This window comes from Myotis lucifugus, unplaced genomic scaffold, assembly GCF_000147115.1.
Source record: "Myotis lucifugus unplaced genomic scaffold, Myoluc2.0 scaffold_138, whole genome shotgun sequence".
Classification (NCBI taxonomy): domain Eukaryota; kingdom Metazoa; phylum Chordata; class Mammalia; order Chiroptera; family Vespertilionidae; genus Myotis; species Myotis lucifugus.
The window spans coordinates 2,698,998-2,715,773 of record NW_005871186.1 but is presented as its reverse complement, the minus strand read 5'-3'; the positions used below and the strand labels follow the sequence as shown (position 1 = coordinate 2,715,773).

Here is a 16,776-nt window from a genome sequence, read left to right as displayed (position 1 = left end):
ATGGCACAGGCTAGGGAAGAAGCAGGGGACAGCCACCTGGTGTCTGGTCGAGAGCCATCGCGTATCATCAGAGTGTCTGTCAAGACCCCGCAGGACTGTCAGGAATTTATGCTGGCAGAAAATAGCAGTGTCCGTCACTTTAAGAAACAGATCTCCAAGCGCCTTCACTGTAACATTGACCGGCTGGTGCTCATCTTCACTGGAAAGATCCTCCGGGATCAAGATATTCTGAGCCAACGTGGCATCCTTGATGGAACTACAGTCCACTTGGTGGTGAGGACCCGTCTGAAAGGAACTCTGTCCAGTCCAGGAACTCTGCCAGACCCCACCAGCAACTGTACCCGTGGTTCTGAACCCTCCACCTCAGAGAGTGCTGGAATGGTGGCCAGGCTGCTCTGGCTAGCCCGGAGCTCACCTGATCTGGCTGACTTCTTTGGCCAGCTGGCTCAACTCCTGTTGGCTGCACCTGAGCCTGTGGTGCAGTTCTTGGAAGACCCTCTGGTTCAAGGCCTGGCAAGTGAGAAACCAGCCAATACTAGCCATGTTCCTGAATCCTCAAGGCCAGTACAGAAACCCGAGCCAGCTCTAGACAAGCAAGGGCTAGAGGCCTTGAAGGCAGTGTCAGGTGGTGATAATGCTATGCGTCCCGTCTACTCTGACATCCAGCAGCTCATGCTCTTCACTCTGGCCCCATTGGTTGCTTCCAGAGGCCAAAACCCAGGTCCAGGGATTTGCAGAGGGGAGGCCAATGCTCACAGCAGTACTGACACCACCACTGCCTCTGCGCCTGCCAGGCCATTGGCACAGGAGGTCAGTGCAGGAGCAGTTGCCCAGGCCAGGGGCATGGTCTCCACCCAGGCCAATTCAGGGTATAGGGCCGGTATGCAGGACTCATACTCAGGCCATGAAATTTCCTCCCAGGATGGCCAGCAGCCCACAGGGAAAGCCACTCTAACCAGTCAGCTGAGACCCTCACCCTCCGTTTTGCGTAGAGCCATGCATGTCCTTCAACAAAATCCAGCTCTGCTACGCCAGCTGGCCACTGGCAGCCCTCTGCGACATCATATACCACTACTTCCCATCCTCACCAACCCACGAGCACTGCAAGCATTGATACAGATAGAAAAGGGCCTGCAGATACTGTCTAGGGAGGTGCCCAGTCTGGGCCCTGGTAGACCCCATGGGACTACAGGAGCCCCTGAAATGAAGGGTGCAGGACAGGGTCACAGAACAGACCCTGTGCAACCCACTATGGCTGTTCTCCAGCTTCTCCATGCACTGGCCAATGCCTGCTCCCAATCTACCCAATCCTCACAATCCTCAACCCTCCCCACTGAAAGCAGGTACCAGCAAGAACTGGAGCATCTGAAGGCCATGGGCTTTGCTAATCGTGATGCCAACCTGCAGGCCCTGATGGCCACAGATGGAGACCTCCATGCTGCCATTGAGAGGCTGCTGGGGGAACCAGAGGTCTAGGTCCCTTCAGCTGATGCTCACCATGCCACCCCATGGAGAGGGAGGTGGAGAAAGGAAAAGGGGAAGGGAAGGGAAGTAGCTTATTTTGGGAATTCCTCCTATTCAGATCGTGTGCACATGGGAACAGTCCTTCCCTCACTCCCCAAGCCTGTTCTACATAAAAAAGATTGCTTGGATGGCCTGTGTGATGTCCGTTTTGAGATAGGTGGGCAAAGAGAATGTTGTTTGGGGGAGGAAATGACCATGTTAAATGGTCTTGGGTTTGGGCTTTATCTTCTCATATCCTTAATCTCAGAGTACTTTCTAAATTTGAAAACGAAGTGGGGAAATTGCATTTTTTTTCAGTATTTTTTCTCCTGCTCAGTTGGCAACCCAGTTCCTCACCAACATTACCATCGTCACTGTGAGCCACCTCTATTCCAACTTGAGTGACTCTGAAGAAGTCCTGGCTTTTGCTCCCCCAGGAAGCCATGGCTCTCTTTACAACCTCTGGAAGCCACCCAATCTTTGACCATATTTCTCTGTCTTTAGGCCCGGTCTCCTGGTATTACAGAAAAGATGTTTAACTTTCTTCTCAGCTAGGGCTCTTCCTTTTATATCTTCCTGTGCCAGGATCCTGCTCTTCTGAGATTGATGGGGGAACCAGAGGCCTAGGTTCCTTCAGCTCCACGACTTCTAAATTCTGTGGTCCCAGTATCTTACTGAGCCATCAGTACTCTCCCAATCCACCCATTATCTTCTGTAAACCTCTGCTCTATTAGTGAGGTGACTTACTGTAGGCAGCTGGAGCATGCCTTATTTGATTTGTAATTTTCTCAAGGTCACACAGTTTGTGGTTGACAGGGATAAAGAAACCCAAGTTCTTTGATTCCAGAGTTTGTGTTCTTAGCTTTACACTATCCAGGGCCAGGATCAATCTGTTCCCATGAAGTCAGTGAGCAGGAAGTGTTTTCTGTGTGGCCCTGGCACAGAGGAAGGAACAACTTAGGTTTCCCATTCTTTAGGAGTTTAGAAACTCATTTAGAGAGGAAAAGCTCAGAGAATAATCCAAATCACAAGGATAAAATTACCCATGCTTCAAATAAGCACAAATAAAATAAAATAATGTGGCAGTCAAGGAGGCGGCAGAAAGAGGGAGTAGGGAGAGTTTCATCAGGGCTCAGAGGAAAGGATTTGTTTTTCTTTTTAAATCGTACTTATACAAGAAAGTATGTGTGTATATGTGTGTGTGTGTGTGCGTGTGTGTGTGTGTTGTAAGAGATACATGTAGACTGATGGGAGTTGGGGGGTGGAGTGGTGAAGTCTAGTGCTGGGGATGGGCTATGACACTGGGGAGAACTCAGCAGGGTAATTGCTCAGGATCTCACCAAAGCTGAATCAAAGTCCAGTTCAAAGTCTCCTCAGCAAACACTGAAAGAGCCAGACTCCGGGCAAAAAGAAACAAGAATATCCAACATGGCAGGATTCGAGACCACAACCTGGGCATGTGCCCCAACCAGGAACCAAAACCAAGACCTCCCGGTTCATGGGTTGACACAGACACTGAGCCCCACCAAATGCTATCAACTATCACCAATTTTTATGGAGAGCTTAATTTATGTCAGGCACAATGATGAACACATTCCTAATGCTGGGGTTGGTTAAATGGTATGCCCTAATTTATGCACCTGCTAGTAGATAAGAAAGTCAGATTTAAGTTCAAGTTTATCTGTATCCACACATGACACTTATTTCTATTATAAAACACTGGGTAATATATGTCAGTACAAATGCATAACCTTCGGACTATTAGCCTCTCTACATCACAGGCTCTTAATTTAAAATGCAGAAAATAACAACATAATTTTGAGCCACTGGGAGAAGTATCTGTGGACTTGTGCATTTTAGAATTGAGGTTATTAAGCAATAAAAAATAGTTTAAAAGGCACTTGAAGCCTGAGCCATCTTCTTTGAGTTCTTAATAAGAAATTACTCCATGGTTGAAAAGGAAGGGATCTTAAAATGGAAGATCAGTAGAGAAAAATGCAGTTTTAATGAGTACTACTCATATCACAAGCACTGTCTAAATATTTTAAAGTTGTGATATAGTTATAATAATGAGCTTGTAAAGGGATATAATATGAAAAGCCTTCCATGATTATAACTTGGCTAATAATATTCAGAGAGGTTACATAAGTTTCTCATCTTATATTTATTTTATTGAGCATGTTACATGTTCAGCACTATTGTAAGTTTTTTACATCCATTAATTTATTTATTCTTCACCACAACATTAAGAGATACTGTCATAGATTTAATAATAAGCTCAAGGCCACAAAACAAGTAAAAGAATCAGGATTCAAATCCAGGCATTCTGACTTTAGACCTTGTGTGCTGAATTACTCAAAATATTAAAACTCAGGTTCAATTTACCTCAAATGTTATTTTTTTTCTACTTGAACTCAAAGTAGAATAGCCCCACAATGAAATCCAGACTCCTTTCAGAATAGCAACTGACTTCCTCTTTAGCAATTCATAGATACCTTTGAGACAAAATTAAAAATATAATCACCTTTCTGGGCTATTCAGAATTGCTCAAGGAGCCTCAGAAAAAAGATACTTTTTTGTGATTATTGATATCTCCAACTCACCTGGCCTTTTCTCTTCTTTTTTAGGTCATGCACATATAATAAAGCATAGCATACTTGTATAAATTTAAATAACAGTGTTTAAAAACATTCTTCTCATATCATAGGTCTCCGCACATGCAAATGCATCTAGATAGCTACCATACAAATTTATTCTTCTTATTTCCAACCTTTTCTCAGAATTCATACTGAAATCTTCTTCAAGCGAAGCAGTCTCAGAAGTCGACTCCGAATCTCCTTGGTCCTAGCCCCATAGATGACTGGGTTGAGCACAGGAGGCACCAGCACATAGAGATTAGCCAGAAAGATATGCACATGCTTGGGGACTCGGTGTTGGCCAAAACGGTGGGTGAGGAAGGAGAAGAAGGCAGGAATGTAGAAGACCAGGATGACCCCAAGATGGGAGCCACAGGTACTCAGAGCCTTGTGCTGGGCATCACGGGATGGAAGACGAAAGACAGCACGAAGTATAAAACCATAGGAGATACTAATGAGAATAGAATCCAGGCCCATGGCCAGCAGGGCCACAGTCAGCCCATAGACAATATTGACAGTGATGTTGGCACAGGCCAGTCGAGCAATGCCCATATGCTCACAGTATGTGTGTGCCATGACACGGTGCTGACAGTAGGGCAGGCGCTTCAATAAAAAGATGAAGGGGGAGACAATGGCTATACTACGAAATATCCCAACAAGGCCAATTTTGCCTATGACTGTGTGGTTGAGGATGACTGTGTATCTCAGTGGGTTGCAGATAGCCACATATCGATCAAAGGCCATGGCAAGAAGAATCGAGGACTCCAGAGCATAGATAGAATGGACACAAAACATCTGGGCCAGGCATCCACCAAATGAAATCTCACCAGCATGGAACCACAAAATGGCCAGCATTTTGGGCACAGTGGTGGAGCTGAGAGCCAGGTCAGTGAGTGAGAGAAGGGAAAGGAAGAGGTACATGGGTGCATGCAGTGCATTGTCCATGGCAATCACCAAGATGAGGGAAGCATTCCCAGCCAGTGCTACCAGATACATGGCACAAAAGGGAATGGCAATCCAGATGTGGGCCCGCTCCAGACCTGGGATCCCTGTCAGAAAAAGCGTGGCTGGGAGACTGTCATCACTAATGTTGGAAGTTGACATTCTGCCTGGCAAATAAAAGAGGGTGATAGTGCACCTGTCCTATAACATAAAGTATTTGGTTCATTCACATAAAATGATGATCTTTCTCTGAGTAATCCATTTTAGTCTGAGAAAAATATTTATTGGTATTAATGTGTGTGAGAATCTTAACAGATACTATTACACATAATCCATTCTGTCATCTGCCATTTTCTATATTAAAAATTCATGTTTTGAATTCTATGTTCCAAGCACCAAGCTAAGAATATAAGCATTTCCTTTGTCTAATCCTTACAGATTTATTTCTTACCACATCCTGCACATCATTTACTCTCTTTTGTCCATATCTAGAAAAAATTTCTTGTTTATTTTTTTAGTGTATGCTATTCCATTCCAAGGATCCCCTTTTCTTTATTTTTTATTACCTTTTTAGTTTTAAAGTACCAGGCAAGCCTCCCAGAAGCCTTCCCACTCTAATTTAGTCCTTAGTCTTAGTCATAGTTTTTATTCATTCACTACTCTGCAAAAGTCTATTGAGCTTGGTACTATGCCTTTACACAATTGCAACCTCCATACAACATGGCTCTATCTGTACCTAGACACTTTGCTCAGTATTCACTAAAAGACTCAATTATGACAACTCTTAATAATATACCATTGATGTCTGCCTCAATGTCATACTGTTTTAATGGCTTAATCTGTGTTTGTAACATATCTGCCCAGATATATGCCAAATGGCTTGTTTTTATATCTCACTTATAGCGCCTACAAAGAGGCTAGGCAACGTGAATATACTCAAATGCCTCATGATTAAATAACTACAGTGTTTTGATCATGCATGAAGTTACCATGAAGGAAAGTAAAAGATGTATCAGACATGCTAGCTAGGGAGACAGAACTGCTAACTATGATAAAGTCAGTTCATTGTACTGTACACTCACCAATGCAATGGTTGGATTAATGGCCTGATCAAAATGTCAATTGATGATACAGGCAGATTGAGGGAGTGAGTGGCATGTCCTAGAATTTACCAACAGTAGACATCCTGGAAGAACGAATTATTTTTTGTTGTAGAGACTAATTATGTACTGGTATTATGTAATCCTCCCTCAGTAATATTATATACCTAAAATAATCCTTTGTAGGATGCCTGAATCCTGAATTTTAGTCCTGATTCTATCACGTGTTACTAGTATGTGACTGAAACAATTCCTCCCCTTTTCTGGGAAATCTTGATTTATAAAAAGCAATAACTTGGTAGCTACAGAATTGTCACAGAAATGTAAACTACAGCATAGGGAATATAGTCAATAATATTGTAAAAACTCTTTTTGAGGCCAGGTGGTACTTGGAATATCAGAGGGACCACTCTTTAACGTTCATGATTATCTAACCACTATGCTCTACACCTGAAACTAGTACAGAATAATATTGAATGTAAATTGTAATTGAAAAAAAACAAGAACATTGGAATTCTTGTCTCAGCTTTTCTACTAGTCATTATTAGCATTGGTTAAGTCTCATGAACTTTTTGAAACTCAATTTTCTCATTTCTAAATTGAGAATGACAACACTTGGCTTACTTATTTCACACAGCTTGTGTGTTTGAGAAAGAGTAAAGTAAGTAAAATTTAAAAGTTTGGATACCAAAAACAATGCCCTCCACATTTTTACAAAGTCTTTGTCTTATAGCTGCACTTGGAAGTAATATAGAATATAATAATCATACTCACCTCTGTCTTGCCAAGAAGTCCAAGTTCAGATGAGTGAACTGATATAATCCAGATCACAAAGCCTGTTACTGTCAGAACTAAAATTAGGTCTTAGATCTCATGACTAAACATTTGGTGTTTTCATCTCACTTAACTATCCATTTGTTTGGCCAACACTTAATTTGCTACTTTTATTTTATTTTTTGCAAAGGCACTCTAATATCAGTAACTAATGCTGCAATCACTTTTCTCATCTGAATTCCAGAGACAAAGTGGAGCATCCCTCTGATTTGCCTGGAGACTTCACAAATAGCTCCAGCCACTAGAGGAAAGAAGCTTAGGTGGTGGAGGGTGGAGGGTTAGAGTCACTATATCTGCTTTTCCCCCTTTCCCTAGCTTATTCTTGCTTGCAAAGGAAGGTTGCAAATAGTTATTATGAGGAAACTGCTACTCCGTGAGCCTGTGTGGATGGGAGTACCAGGAAGATCAGGTACAAGCAAGGTTGTTTCCCATGGAAATGCATGGGGAAAAGACGGAGAGCCAGAGGACCCCTCTGGGTGGAATAGGGCATCCCCCCAAATTTGTCTCACTCAGCCTTGTCTCTGGGTCACTGTGATAGCGGAGTTCCTCAGAGCTCCCTCTGAGACCTAGACTTCAATAGATGAACTCTGAGTTCTTTCTTTCAACACAGATTTTTGAAGAATCTGATTTCAAGAACATCCTGTGTGAGTGATGTGTGTTTACAAGTTGAGCATGCTGAGGTTGGAGCTGTGACCCGTGTCATATGTGAGTGTGAGGCTGCGTGGAAGGGTATGTGGTGGAGTAACGTCTTGTACAGATGCTGTATACCTGAGTGAAATGGTTCATTTAGGGATGTGAAAACTGTTTTTGCGCAGGTTGTAAAAACTGTTTTTACAAGTGTAATTTGAAGATAATGGTGTCTGAGTGTTGATATGTCTGGGTTGAAATGTGTAATCTGTCCTTAGATTTTGTGAGCCAAGTGAGTGGCTTCAGTTTAGCCCTGAGTTCCAGCCCCCTCTGGTCAAGGGGCTTAGTAAGCGAGGTTATTTATTGACTTTGTGACACTCATGTATGAAAACCCAGGGGGACCTACTCTAATAGGTCTACTCTAGGGATTTAAGCCATGGTGCTAATTTGTAGAGAGAGAATAAGAAGGGGGAGGCTGAAAAGGGGAGAAAGAAATGAAGAAGGGAAGCTATCCATAGAGAAATTTCAAGGAAGGTGGAAATAAAATTTAGCAATTTTATTTCTCTTCCCTGCTGTTCTCTTTCTTTCCCCTATCCTTCTCTTCTAAATTTCACTACATTTTCATACATTGTAGGTCCATGGTAATCTGTGTATGTAGGGCATTACTACTGTTATATGCAAATAGGGTGACAAGAAATGGCAGTGGACATTTTTTATGCTCCATTGTCCCATTAATTTCACAAAATAAAAGTTCAAAATTAAGAATTTCAAGAGCATGGAAGCAGGACATTGAAGGAAACCCAGGAACCTTCTGAGCATGGGCCGTATGCTACTGTCCACGTGTTATGCCCACAAAGCTAGCCCTGGGAGTGAACAGCATCAGTCCTCTAGTGAGATCCCTTTATATCCTTTGACATGAGCCACACATCAAGTTTTTGCACCAAGGATTCCTTTAATCAAAACCTTCAAAGTGCTATATAACTTTCCCTTATACATACGGTAGTTCCCTCCCTTACTCATGGGTGATATGTTCCAAGACCTCAGTGGATGCCTGAAACCACATCTAGTACCGAAACTCTATACATACTATACTTTTTTCTATGCATATGTACCTGTGATAAGTTTAAACTGCTCTTGAGCTTTGGAGCTATTACGAAGTAAAATAAGGATGACTTGAACACAAGCACTGTAATAATGCAACAGTCAGTCTGGTAACAGACGGCTACTAAGTGGTCAATGGGCAGGGAGTGTATACAGTGTGGACATGCTGTACAAAGGTCTAATTCAGGTCCCCCATGAGATGGTGCAATGTTTTGTCACCCTACTCAGAATGGTGTAATTTTAAACTTATAAATTGCTTATTTCTGGAATTTTCCCATTTAATTTTTTCAGACTACAGTTAACCAAAAATAACTGAAACAATGGAAGGCAAAAAGGGAACTACTATACCTATATATTCTCATATTTTTCCAAAACAATGGTCTTCACAATTTTTGCTTAGGTACTTTCTAAAATAATTTTGAAATAGTATATAGTCTCTCTCAAAAATGTTGACACTTATAAATGTCATTTACTATCTAAATAGTAGAAAAGGATATTATGTTTAGTCTTTGTAAATATTGATATTTTAAAATAAAACTACCACTTAAGTTTTTTAATTGTATTCTATGGAGTTTATTTTTTGAGTGATGAAAATGTTCTAAAATTAGATACTGATAATGGTTGCACAACATTATAAATATACTAAAAACCACTGAATTGTACACTTAATTAAATTTTATGGTATGTGAATTATTATAAATGACCAATTAAAAAAAAATAGAATTCTGGCCCTGGCCGGTGTGACTCAGTTGATTGGGTGTCATCCTGTGGATGGAGAGGTTGCAGGCTAGATTGCCAGTAGGTGGTGTGCAGGAGGCAGATAGGTGTTGAGCTCTCACAAGGATCTTCCTTCTCCCTACCTCTCCCTCTATAAAATCAATGGATTATTCTTTGAAATAAGTAAGTAAGTAAGTAAATAAATAAATAAACAATGGAATTATGTAATCATGAAAACTTAAAAGTCTCTGCAGCACTACAGATGAAGCTGATACAAGCACTGGATCTGAGTGGGGTACAGAGGAAGGGGTCAGGTTTATCTCTCAGATCTAACAGGTGGCCACAGGGGAAGGTTAGATGAGTGAGACTGATTTTAGCTTCTTTTCTTTCCTTTTTTTTCTTCCTTTCTTTATTTTTTAATTTATTGCTTTTAGAGAAAGATGGGGAGGGAGAGAAAGAAAAAAAAAGAGAGAGGGAGAAATTTTGATTTGTTGTTCCACTTATTTATGCATTCATTGGTTAATTCTTGTATGTGCCCTGACCACCTGGGATTGAATCTGCAACTTTGGCCTATGGGGACAGTGTTCTAACAAACTGAGTTACTCATCCAGGGCTTCTTTATATTTGAGGGAGTTTGGAGAAAGAGAGGTAAAGACAGAGAGACAATCAAATAGTAAAGATAGCATAAACAGAAAAAAAGGTAGAGGTGATAATGATTAACAAATAGATGAGGTATGCTCCAGGGTCTTTGTTGGATAAAAATTATTAGGTTTTCTGACGATGTTGAGTAAATGAATGGTGTATGTCAGAATGCAGCTCTGCCACTCAGTGGTATACTTCTGAATCTAACTTGACCTTCTGGTCACTTATTTTTCTTATCTGTAAAATGGGTAGATAGTGTTTCTCTCTAAATTTGGTTGATTTGAAAGAGACAGTGACCACAGAATTCTTGAAATTGAGGAAACATTGTGAATACTGAGTATCATTAATGATTCTATTTCTATTGCCTTCAACTCTATCCAGCCCTACATTTTGGCTTCTGTAAGTCCCCTAAGTAGAGGGCCCTGGATTGGGGACTTGGCTTGGGGGTAAAGAAACCCTGGAGCTGAAGGTCAAGAAGAATGAATTTGCCCTAACCGATTTGGCTCAATGGATAGAGCATTGGCCTGCGGACTCAAGGGTCCCAGGTTCGATTCTGGTCAAGGGCATGTGCCTTGGTTGTGGGCACATCCCCAGTGGGAGGTGTGCAGGAGGCAGCTGATCGATGTTTCTCTCTCATCGATGTTTCTATCCTTCTCCCTTCCTCTCTGTAAAAAATTAATAAAGTATTTTTTAAAAAAGAAGAATGAATTTTATTCCTGGTTTACCATTTACTAGCACTGGGATCCTTGACATTCACATTCCTCATCTGGGAGAGGTTTCTTAGGACCCATCCTTGATAGGATCTTAGGATCCAGAAAACATGGTATAGGGGCAGGTGGGTCCTGCTCAGGTGAAAGGAGAGGAGAAGAGGTGCTGCCTTGCCTCTTCAAACAGGTCTCAATCGCACATGGGAATCGATAGCAAGAGGCATCCCCTCGGCTCTCACTATGAGGAGCCAATTCCCAACAGGGGGTAATATTATGGCTTACCATAGCCCCTCCATTGATCAGAGGAGGGCAGTCTTGTGGGACAGAGCCCTTAAGCAGTGGGATCTGATGCTATCTCTGGGTGGGTAGTATCCGAATTTATTTGAATTGGAGGACACTCAATTAGTGTCAGAGAATGGGAAAACTATCTCTCCCTCTCCCCACTTACCACCATCCCTCCAAAACACATACAGGGAAATTGGTACCAGATCTTTAGGATGCTTAGCCAAGTGTATGGCCCAGGGAAGTTTCTCTACAAACAGTTGGAAAAGGAGAGGAAAAAGTACTGCATTTAAATAAAAAACATAGTGTCCAATTAATAAAAAATGAAGAAGGCAGCATACTGCAGTGTTTTCAACACCTTCTTACCTGGGCAAACCCTTTCTATTATTTGACTTGTAATTATACTGTGTGTGTGTGGTCAGCCACAGTGTACCAGTGCTTCTTATCATGCTTGGGATCAATTTTATGGATGATCCAGGTTAGAATTTCACGTGTTCTCATACATTCAGATGTTGAAATTAATTTATATGTGGCTTAACTCTTTACAGGATTCAGTATTTCTTATGGATATTGATCATAGTTACAGAGTAAAAACGCTAAGTTAGAAGACCCAGGTTTAAATATTCTGCCACTGACAAGCTACATCAATTGGAGATGTCTCTTTCTAGGCTCTAATGATCCCTTATCTAAAATGGGGGGCTACATAAAATATTCTTGCAGGTCCCTCTAGTTCTGATCATTCCTACTCCTCTCTATGAGCGATGAAATGCTAAGTCAGAGAGTTGTGGAGCACTGCGGATGTTCCATATTCCCAGTGGTCCATGAGCTCCTCAGCTGCTATAAGCTCAAGAGGTTTCCTGGAGGCAGACTTATATTGCTCAGGCCAGGCAGGTGGCAGAGGTAACTGGAAGCTATGGGCAGGGCATGCAGGACCCCCACTACTGGTCTCCCTTCCTCTGAGCCCTCCGTGCATGGAGCTATCCCAGGTAGGTAAATTGGGGCACCAGACCCTCTAGACTCAAGCCTAAGGCACTCTGCCTCCGGTTTAGAAATACTGAGTGTTAGAATATGACAGTATAAAGGAGGAAAGGCTGTCCCTAATCTGAGTCAGGTCTTAGTTTTTGTTTCTTTTCCTGCATGCTTTCACTTTCATTACCTTCCCAGTTCTCTATTTTCTATCTGTCGCTCTTGTTCTCTGAAATCCTGCCATGCTTTCTGCTTCAAGCCACTTTCTCAGCAGAGACACTCTATTAGGCGGTACTTTGGATATAGATGCCCTGGAGTGAATAAGTACCCCCACACTTTTTTCAGAATAATCTGGTGTGGGAGGTATATAAAAAGACACTGGCTGCTTTGGAAGACCCTTGGCAAGACTTTACTTAGTCCTAAAAGACTCCAAATTGAAGGTGTCTGCATATTGTACACAGAGGCAACCAAAACTGTTTAGGAATTGTTATCGGGTAGGGAAAGCAAAGGGATCTTAAGAATATGGAATGGAGAAAAAAATTGCATCCTGACAAGAGAAGTCCTGATGCATATGAAGGAGCAAAGGCAGGTAAAAAGCTGGAGGTGAGGGTGCAGGTGAGGCTTTAGAACTCAGAGATGCAACTCTTGGTTCCTCAGAGTTTTCACAACCATCCACCCCTTGGACCTATACAGCCTCTTTAGGTAAATTTCTTAGCATCTGCCATTTACAACAAAGACAGCCCAAACCAAGAAGGGATCAGAGAATTTAGTACATCTCCTTGTCAAGACCTTGCACTCAACATGGCCTGGACTAAAACACCAAACAAGAGTTAGGGCTGAGTTCTTGCAGCTGGTAAGTCAGTAGAAAAGATAGGACTTACACAGCTATAATGCAAGACAAGGAGAGAAACAAGTACAGAAGGAGATGTAAATTAGAATTGTGAAAATGATAGGAGAAGTTACCTCCACTGGTAATGACCAGCCATGTGTTCATGAAGAAGGGCATCATTGATCCTGTGGCCTGGATGATGGTTTGAATGCGTAAGCACGTTCTGGGCAACCTCTGGGAGTTGAGGAGCTGTGGTTCACATTTGTATAACAGCAAATAGACCTATCTGGGTATCTTGAGGAACAAGGAAAGAAATTCTGAGATTTGAGATCAGAAATATTAACTTAGTACTGATCATAGAGGAACTTTAATTCTAGGCTAATGAGTTTGGATTTGATCCCTTGGCAATGAGGGGGCATGCAAGGTTTCTAATCAAAACAATGGTATATATATTTAATATTAGTCTTCCAGATTAGAGAATGAAATAAAGAGAGGCATGAGATTTATTAGGAGGCTGTTATTATGGTAAACGAATGAATTTTCTTGGGTCTGAATTATGAAGTGAAGGTCAAAGGAAATGAAAAAAGGTACTGGCAGAGGCAGTTTGGGGTCAGTATTTTCATCAGTTTTTACCCAGTTTAATGTAGAACATAAAGGAATCAGTGATGTTTGGGTTTTGAGTTTTAATCTTAGTCATAATGATGTTATTATTTAAATAGATGGAGAACACAGATGAGAAGTAATTCCATGGTATAGAAAAAATGATTATTAATTATTTATTAAGAAGTATTAATACTTAATGGTTATGAACTATGATTGAATGATTATTCAGTCCTAAAATATTTTTAAAATATTTTCAACAAATTAAGTTATTCAGGGAGAAAAGTAATATTGTAAGATGAATGATAGAAGAATGAAAAGATGAGTGGATATATGGGAGTCAAGTGCATTTGATGAATGTCTAGAAGGTTATCTCTATGCACGGATATTTTTTTCTCCACCCACCTTCTCTCTGAACAAATATATGGGAGAAGTGAGAGACTGCAAAGGAGTAGAAAATCTGAGGAGTCATAATAAGGTAGTAAATGTTCAGTAACCTAAGAGAGTGGAAAGAAGAAAACGTAATAGTTCGATGAATACATGGAATGCTCAGGAAGAAGGCAGAATAGTTTCGCCTCAGATCTTGAACAGAGTTATGCCCATAAAGAGTTCATAGCTTTAAATGTGAAAAAGAGCAAAGTGGCAATAGGCACAGCTGTAAAGAAAAGGCAACATAATCTGTTTAGCCAGCTAAAAAAAATGAGAAAACTCAGACAATTTCAGAAATGTTGGTGACAATGAGACACAAGAATGAGTGATTTGGTGAACAAAATTGACTAATGTCATTAAGTTAGCAGCTTGACAGTATATAAGAGTCTTAAATTATTAAGCTTAGGCCATTGATAAAATTGCATATTTTCCTTTCTTTACAGAAGAGTGGTCATTGAATCTAAGAAATAGCTCCAGCATGGGAGGTCACCCCCACAACAGCTCAGAGTTTCCTCCTTTCACCCTGACTGGTCTTCCAGGGCTGGAGACCTCCCAACACTGGATGTTTCTGCTCCTTGGCACCCTCTATACTGTCTCCATTGTGGGCAATGCCCTGATCCTTTTTATTATCAAGGAGAAGCAGAGCTTGCATCAGCCTATGTACTATTTCCTGTCCCTGCTGTCAGTGAATGACCTGGGTGTGTCTTTTTCCACACTGCCCACAGTACTGGCCACGTTTTGCTTTCACTTAAGGAAGATCAGCTTTGATTGTTGCATGGCTCAAATGTTCTTTATCCATTTCTTCTCCTTCACAGAGTCTGGAATCCTGCTGGTTATGAGCTTTGACCGCTATGTGGCCATCTGTAACCCACTGCGCTACGCCACAGTGCTCACTGATGCCCGTGTAGCACGCATGGGCATGTCTGTTATCATTCGCAGTTTCTGTATGGTTTTCCCATTGCCCTTCCTTCTGAAGAGGTTGCCTTTCTGCAAGGCTAATGTACTCTCTCATGCCTACTGCCTGCATCCAGATCTTATCCGCCTGCCATGTGGCGACATCACCATCAATAATATTTTTGGTCTATTCATTGTCATCTCTACCTTTGGTCTGGACTCTGCACTAATTCTCATCTCCTATGCGCTTATACTACGCTCTGTTCTTGCCATTGCCTCTTGGGAGGAACGGTTAAAGACACTCAACACGTGTGTATCACACATGTGTGCTGTGCTCATCTTCTATGTGCCCATGGTTGGTGTGTCCATGGCAGCTCGCTATGGGCGGCATGCTCCACAGTATGTGCACACACTGATGTCCCTCATTTATCTTTTTGTTCCTCCAATGCTCAACCCTGTCATCTATTCCATCAAAACCAAGGAGATTCGTCAGAGGCTTTTCAAAATACTACTGGGAACCAAGTTTTAAGCAGGAATCATGGTGAAAGGCCAAGACTCAGAAGATAGTTACTGTTACTCAACAAATTTGAGTTTTCCAGGCTTATTTTGACAAGACTTTTAAAATTTGCTTTTGGGCACTAACCTATTAGGATTTCTGCCACCAGATGCTTAATGATATCCTGGTACTAGTTAAGATGCTAATTAACATGTTTTGGCAAGGTAAACTGGGTTTTCATTTAGCAAAGAATGTTGCTCAGTTTTTCTTTTTTAATTAAAAAATGTACATTCTCATAATCAGTCCTCAAATTTGTCACAATATATATTTTATTATAATTGTTTAAAGTGAATCATCACAAAGAAAACTACTTATTACTGTGGAAATAGTGCCACAATGGGTGAAGGATTCTTTTCCCTAGTATGATGGCAAAGATAGTTCTAGTTTTAATTCTTTGAGGAAATTTCATCATATTTTCTATAGCAGATGCACTATTTTACATTCTCATCAGTGTGTAAGGTCCAGACCCCTCCACAACCCTGCCAAGACTTGTTATCTTCTGTTTTTTGCTAAAAGCCATCTTGACCAGTGTAAAATGATTTTTTTGTGGTTTCAATATTCATTTTCTTTATAATTAGGAACATTGGACATTTTTCATATACCTTTTGGGCATTTGTATGTCTTATTTGAAAAATGACTATTCAACTTCTCAGCCCATTTGTTCGTTTACTATTGAATTGCACATTTCTTATATATTTAGATCAACCCCTTGTCAGATATATGGTTGGTAAATATTTTCTTCCATTTCATAGGTTACCTTTATACTATTTGATTATTCTATTTATTGTTTGTAAGCTTTTTATTTATTTTTTATTTTTTATTTTTTTAAAATATATTTTATTGATTTTTTACAGAGAGGAAGGGAGAGAGATAGAGAGTTAGAAACATCGATGAGAGAGAAACATCGACCAGCTGCCTCCCGCACATCTCCCACTGGGGATGTGCCCGCAACCCAGGTACATGCCCTTGACCGGAATCGAACCCGGGACCCCCCAGTCCTCAGGCCGACGCTCTATCCACTGAGCCAAACCGGCCTCGGCTGTTTGTAAGCTTTTTAGTTTGATGTAGGCCACTTGTTTATTTTTATTTTTGTTGCTGTACTTTTGGTGTCATAACCATCCTATCTAATAATAGAGAAACATGGTAATTAACTGTAACTTTGCTACCCTTCCCATTGGCTAATCAGCGAGATATGCAAATTAACTGCCAACCAAGATGGCGGCCGGCAGCCAGGCAGCTGAAGCGAACAGGAGGCTTGCTTGCTCCAGTGAAGGAGGAAGCCAAGGTTCCCCGCCTGCCGCCGCCCAGCTCTGAGCTGCACTCTAAGCAACTATGTTGCAATTATAGAAGCTAAACAATCCCCAGAAACCTGCTTTCAGCCAGCAGGACCTCAGAGCTGGAGTTGCAGCAG

General features: G+C 41.3%; 3 protein-coding genes across 3 annotated transcripts; 2 read left to right on the top strand and 1 right to left on the bottom strand.

Annotated features, from left to right (window-relative positions):
* On the top strand, nucleotides 1–1,476 carry LOC102439991 (ubiquilin-1-like). Its single transcript, XM_006094632.1, has one exon. The coding sequence runs from the start codon at nucleotides 1–3 to the stop codon at nucleotides 1,474–1,476; it is 1,476 nt and encodes a 491-aa protein (XP_006094694.1).
* A 2,810-nt stretch (nucleotides 1,477–4,286) lies between these two features.
* On the bottom strand, nucleotides 4,287–5,249 carry LOC102435348 (olfactory receptor 52D1). Its single transcript, XM_006094552.2, has one exon. The coding sequence runs from the start codon at nucleotides 5,241–5,243 to the stop codon at nucleotides 4,287–4,289; it is 957 nt and encodes a 318-aa protein (XP_006094614.1). The 5' UTR covers nucleotides 5,244–5,249.
* A 9,144-nt stretch (nucleotides 5,250–14,393) lies between these two features.
* LOC102435034 (olfactory receptor 51I2-like) lies at nucleotides 14,394–15,338 on the top strand. The gene has a single exon (XM_006094551.1). It carries the CDS (start codon nucleotides 14,394–14,396, stop codon nucleotides 15,336–15,338), a length of 945 nt encoding a protein of 314 aa, XP_006094613.1.
* The last annotated feature ends 1,438 nt before the right edge of the window (nucleotides 15,339–16,776 follow it).

Coding starts and splice junctions, on each gene's coding strand:
- LOC102439991 (XM_006094632.1), top strand. CDS start 1: ATGGCACAGGCTAGGGAAGAAGCAGGGGACAGCCACCTGGTGTCTGGT.
- LOC102435348 (XM_006094552.2), bottom strand. CDS start 5,243: ATGTCAACTTCCAACATTAGTGATGACAGTCTCCCAGCCACGCTTTTT.
- LOC102435034 (XM_006094551.1), top strand. CDS start 14,394: ATGGGAGGTCACCCCCACAACAGCTCAGAGTTTCCTCCTTTCACCCTG.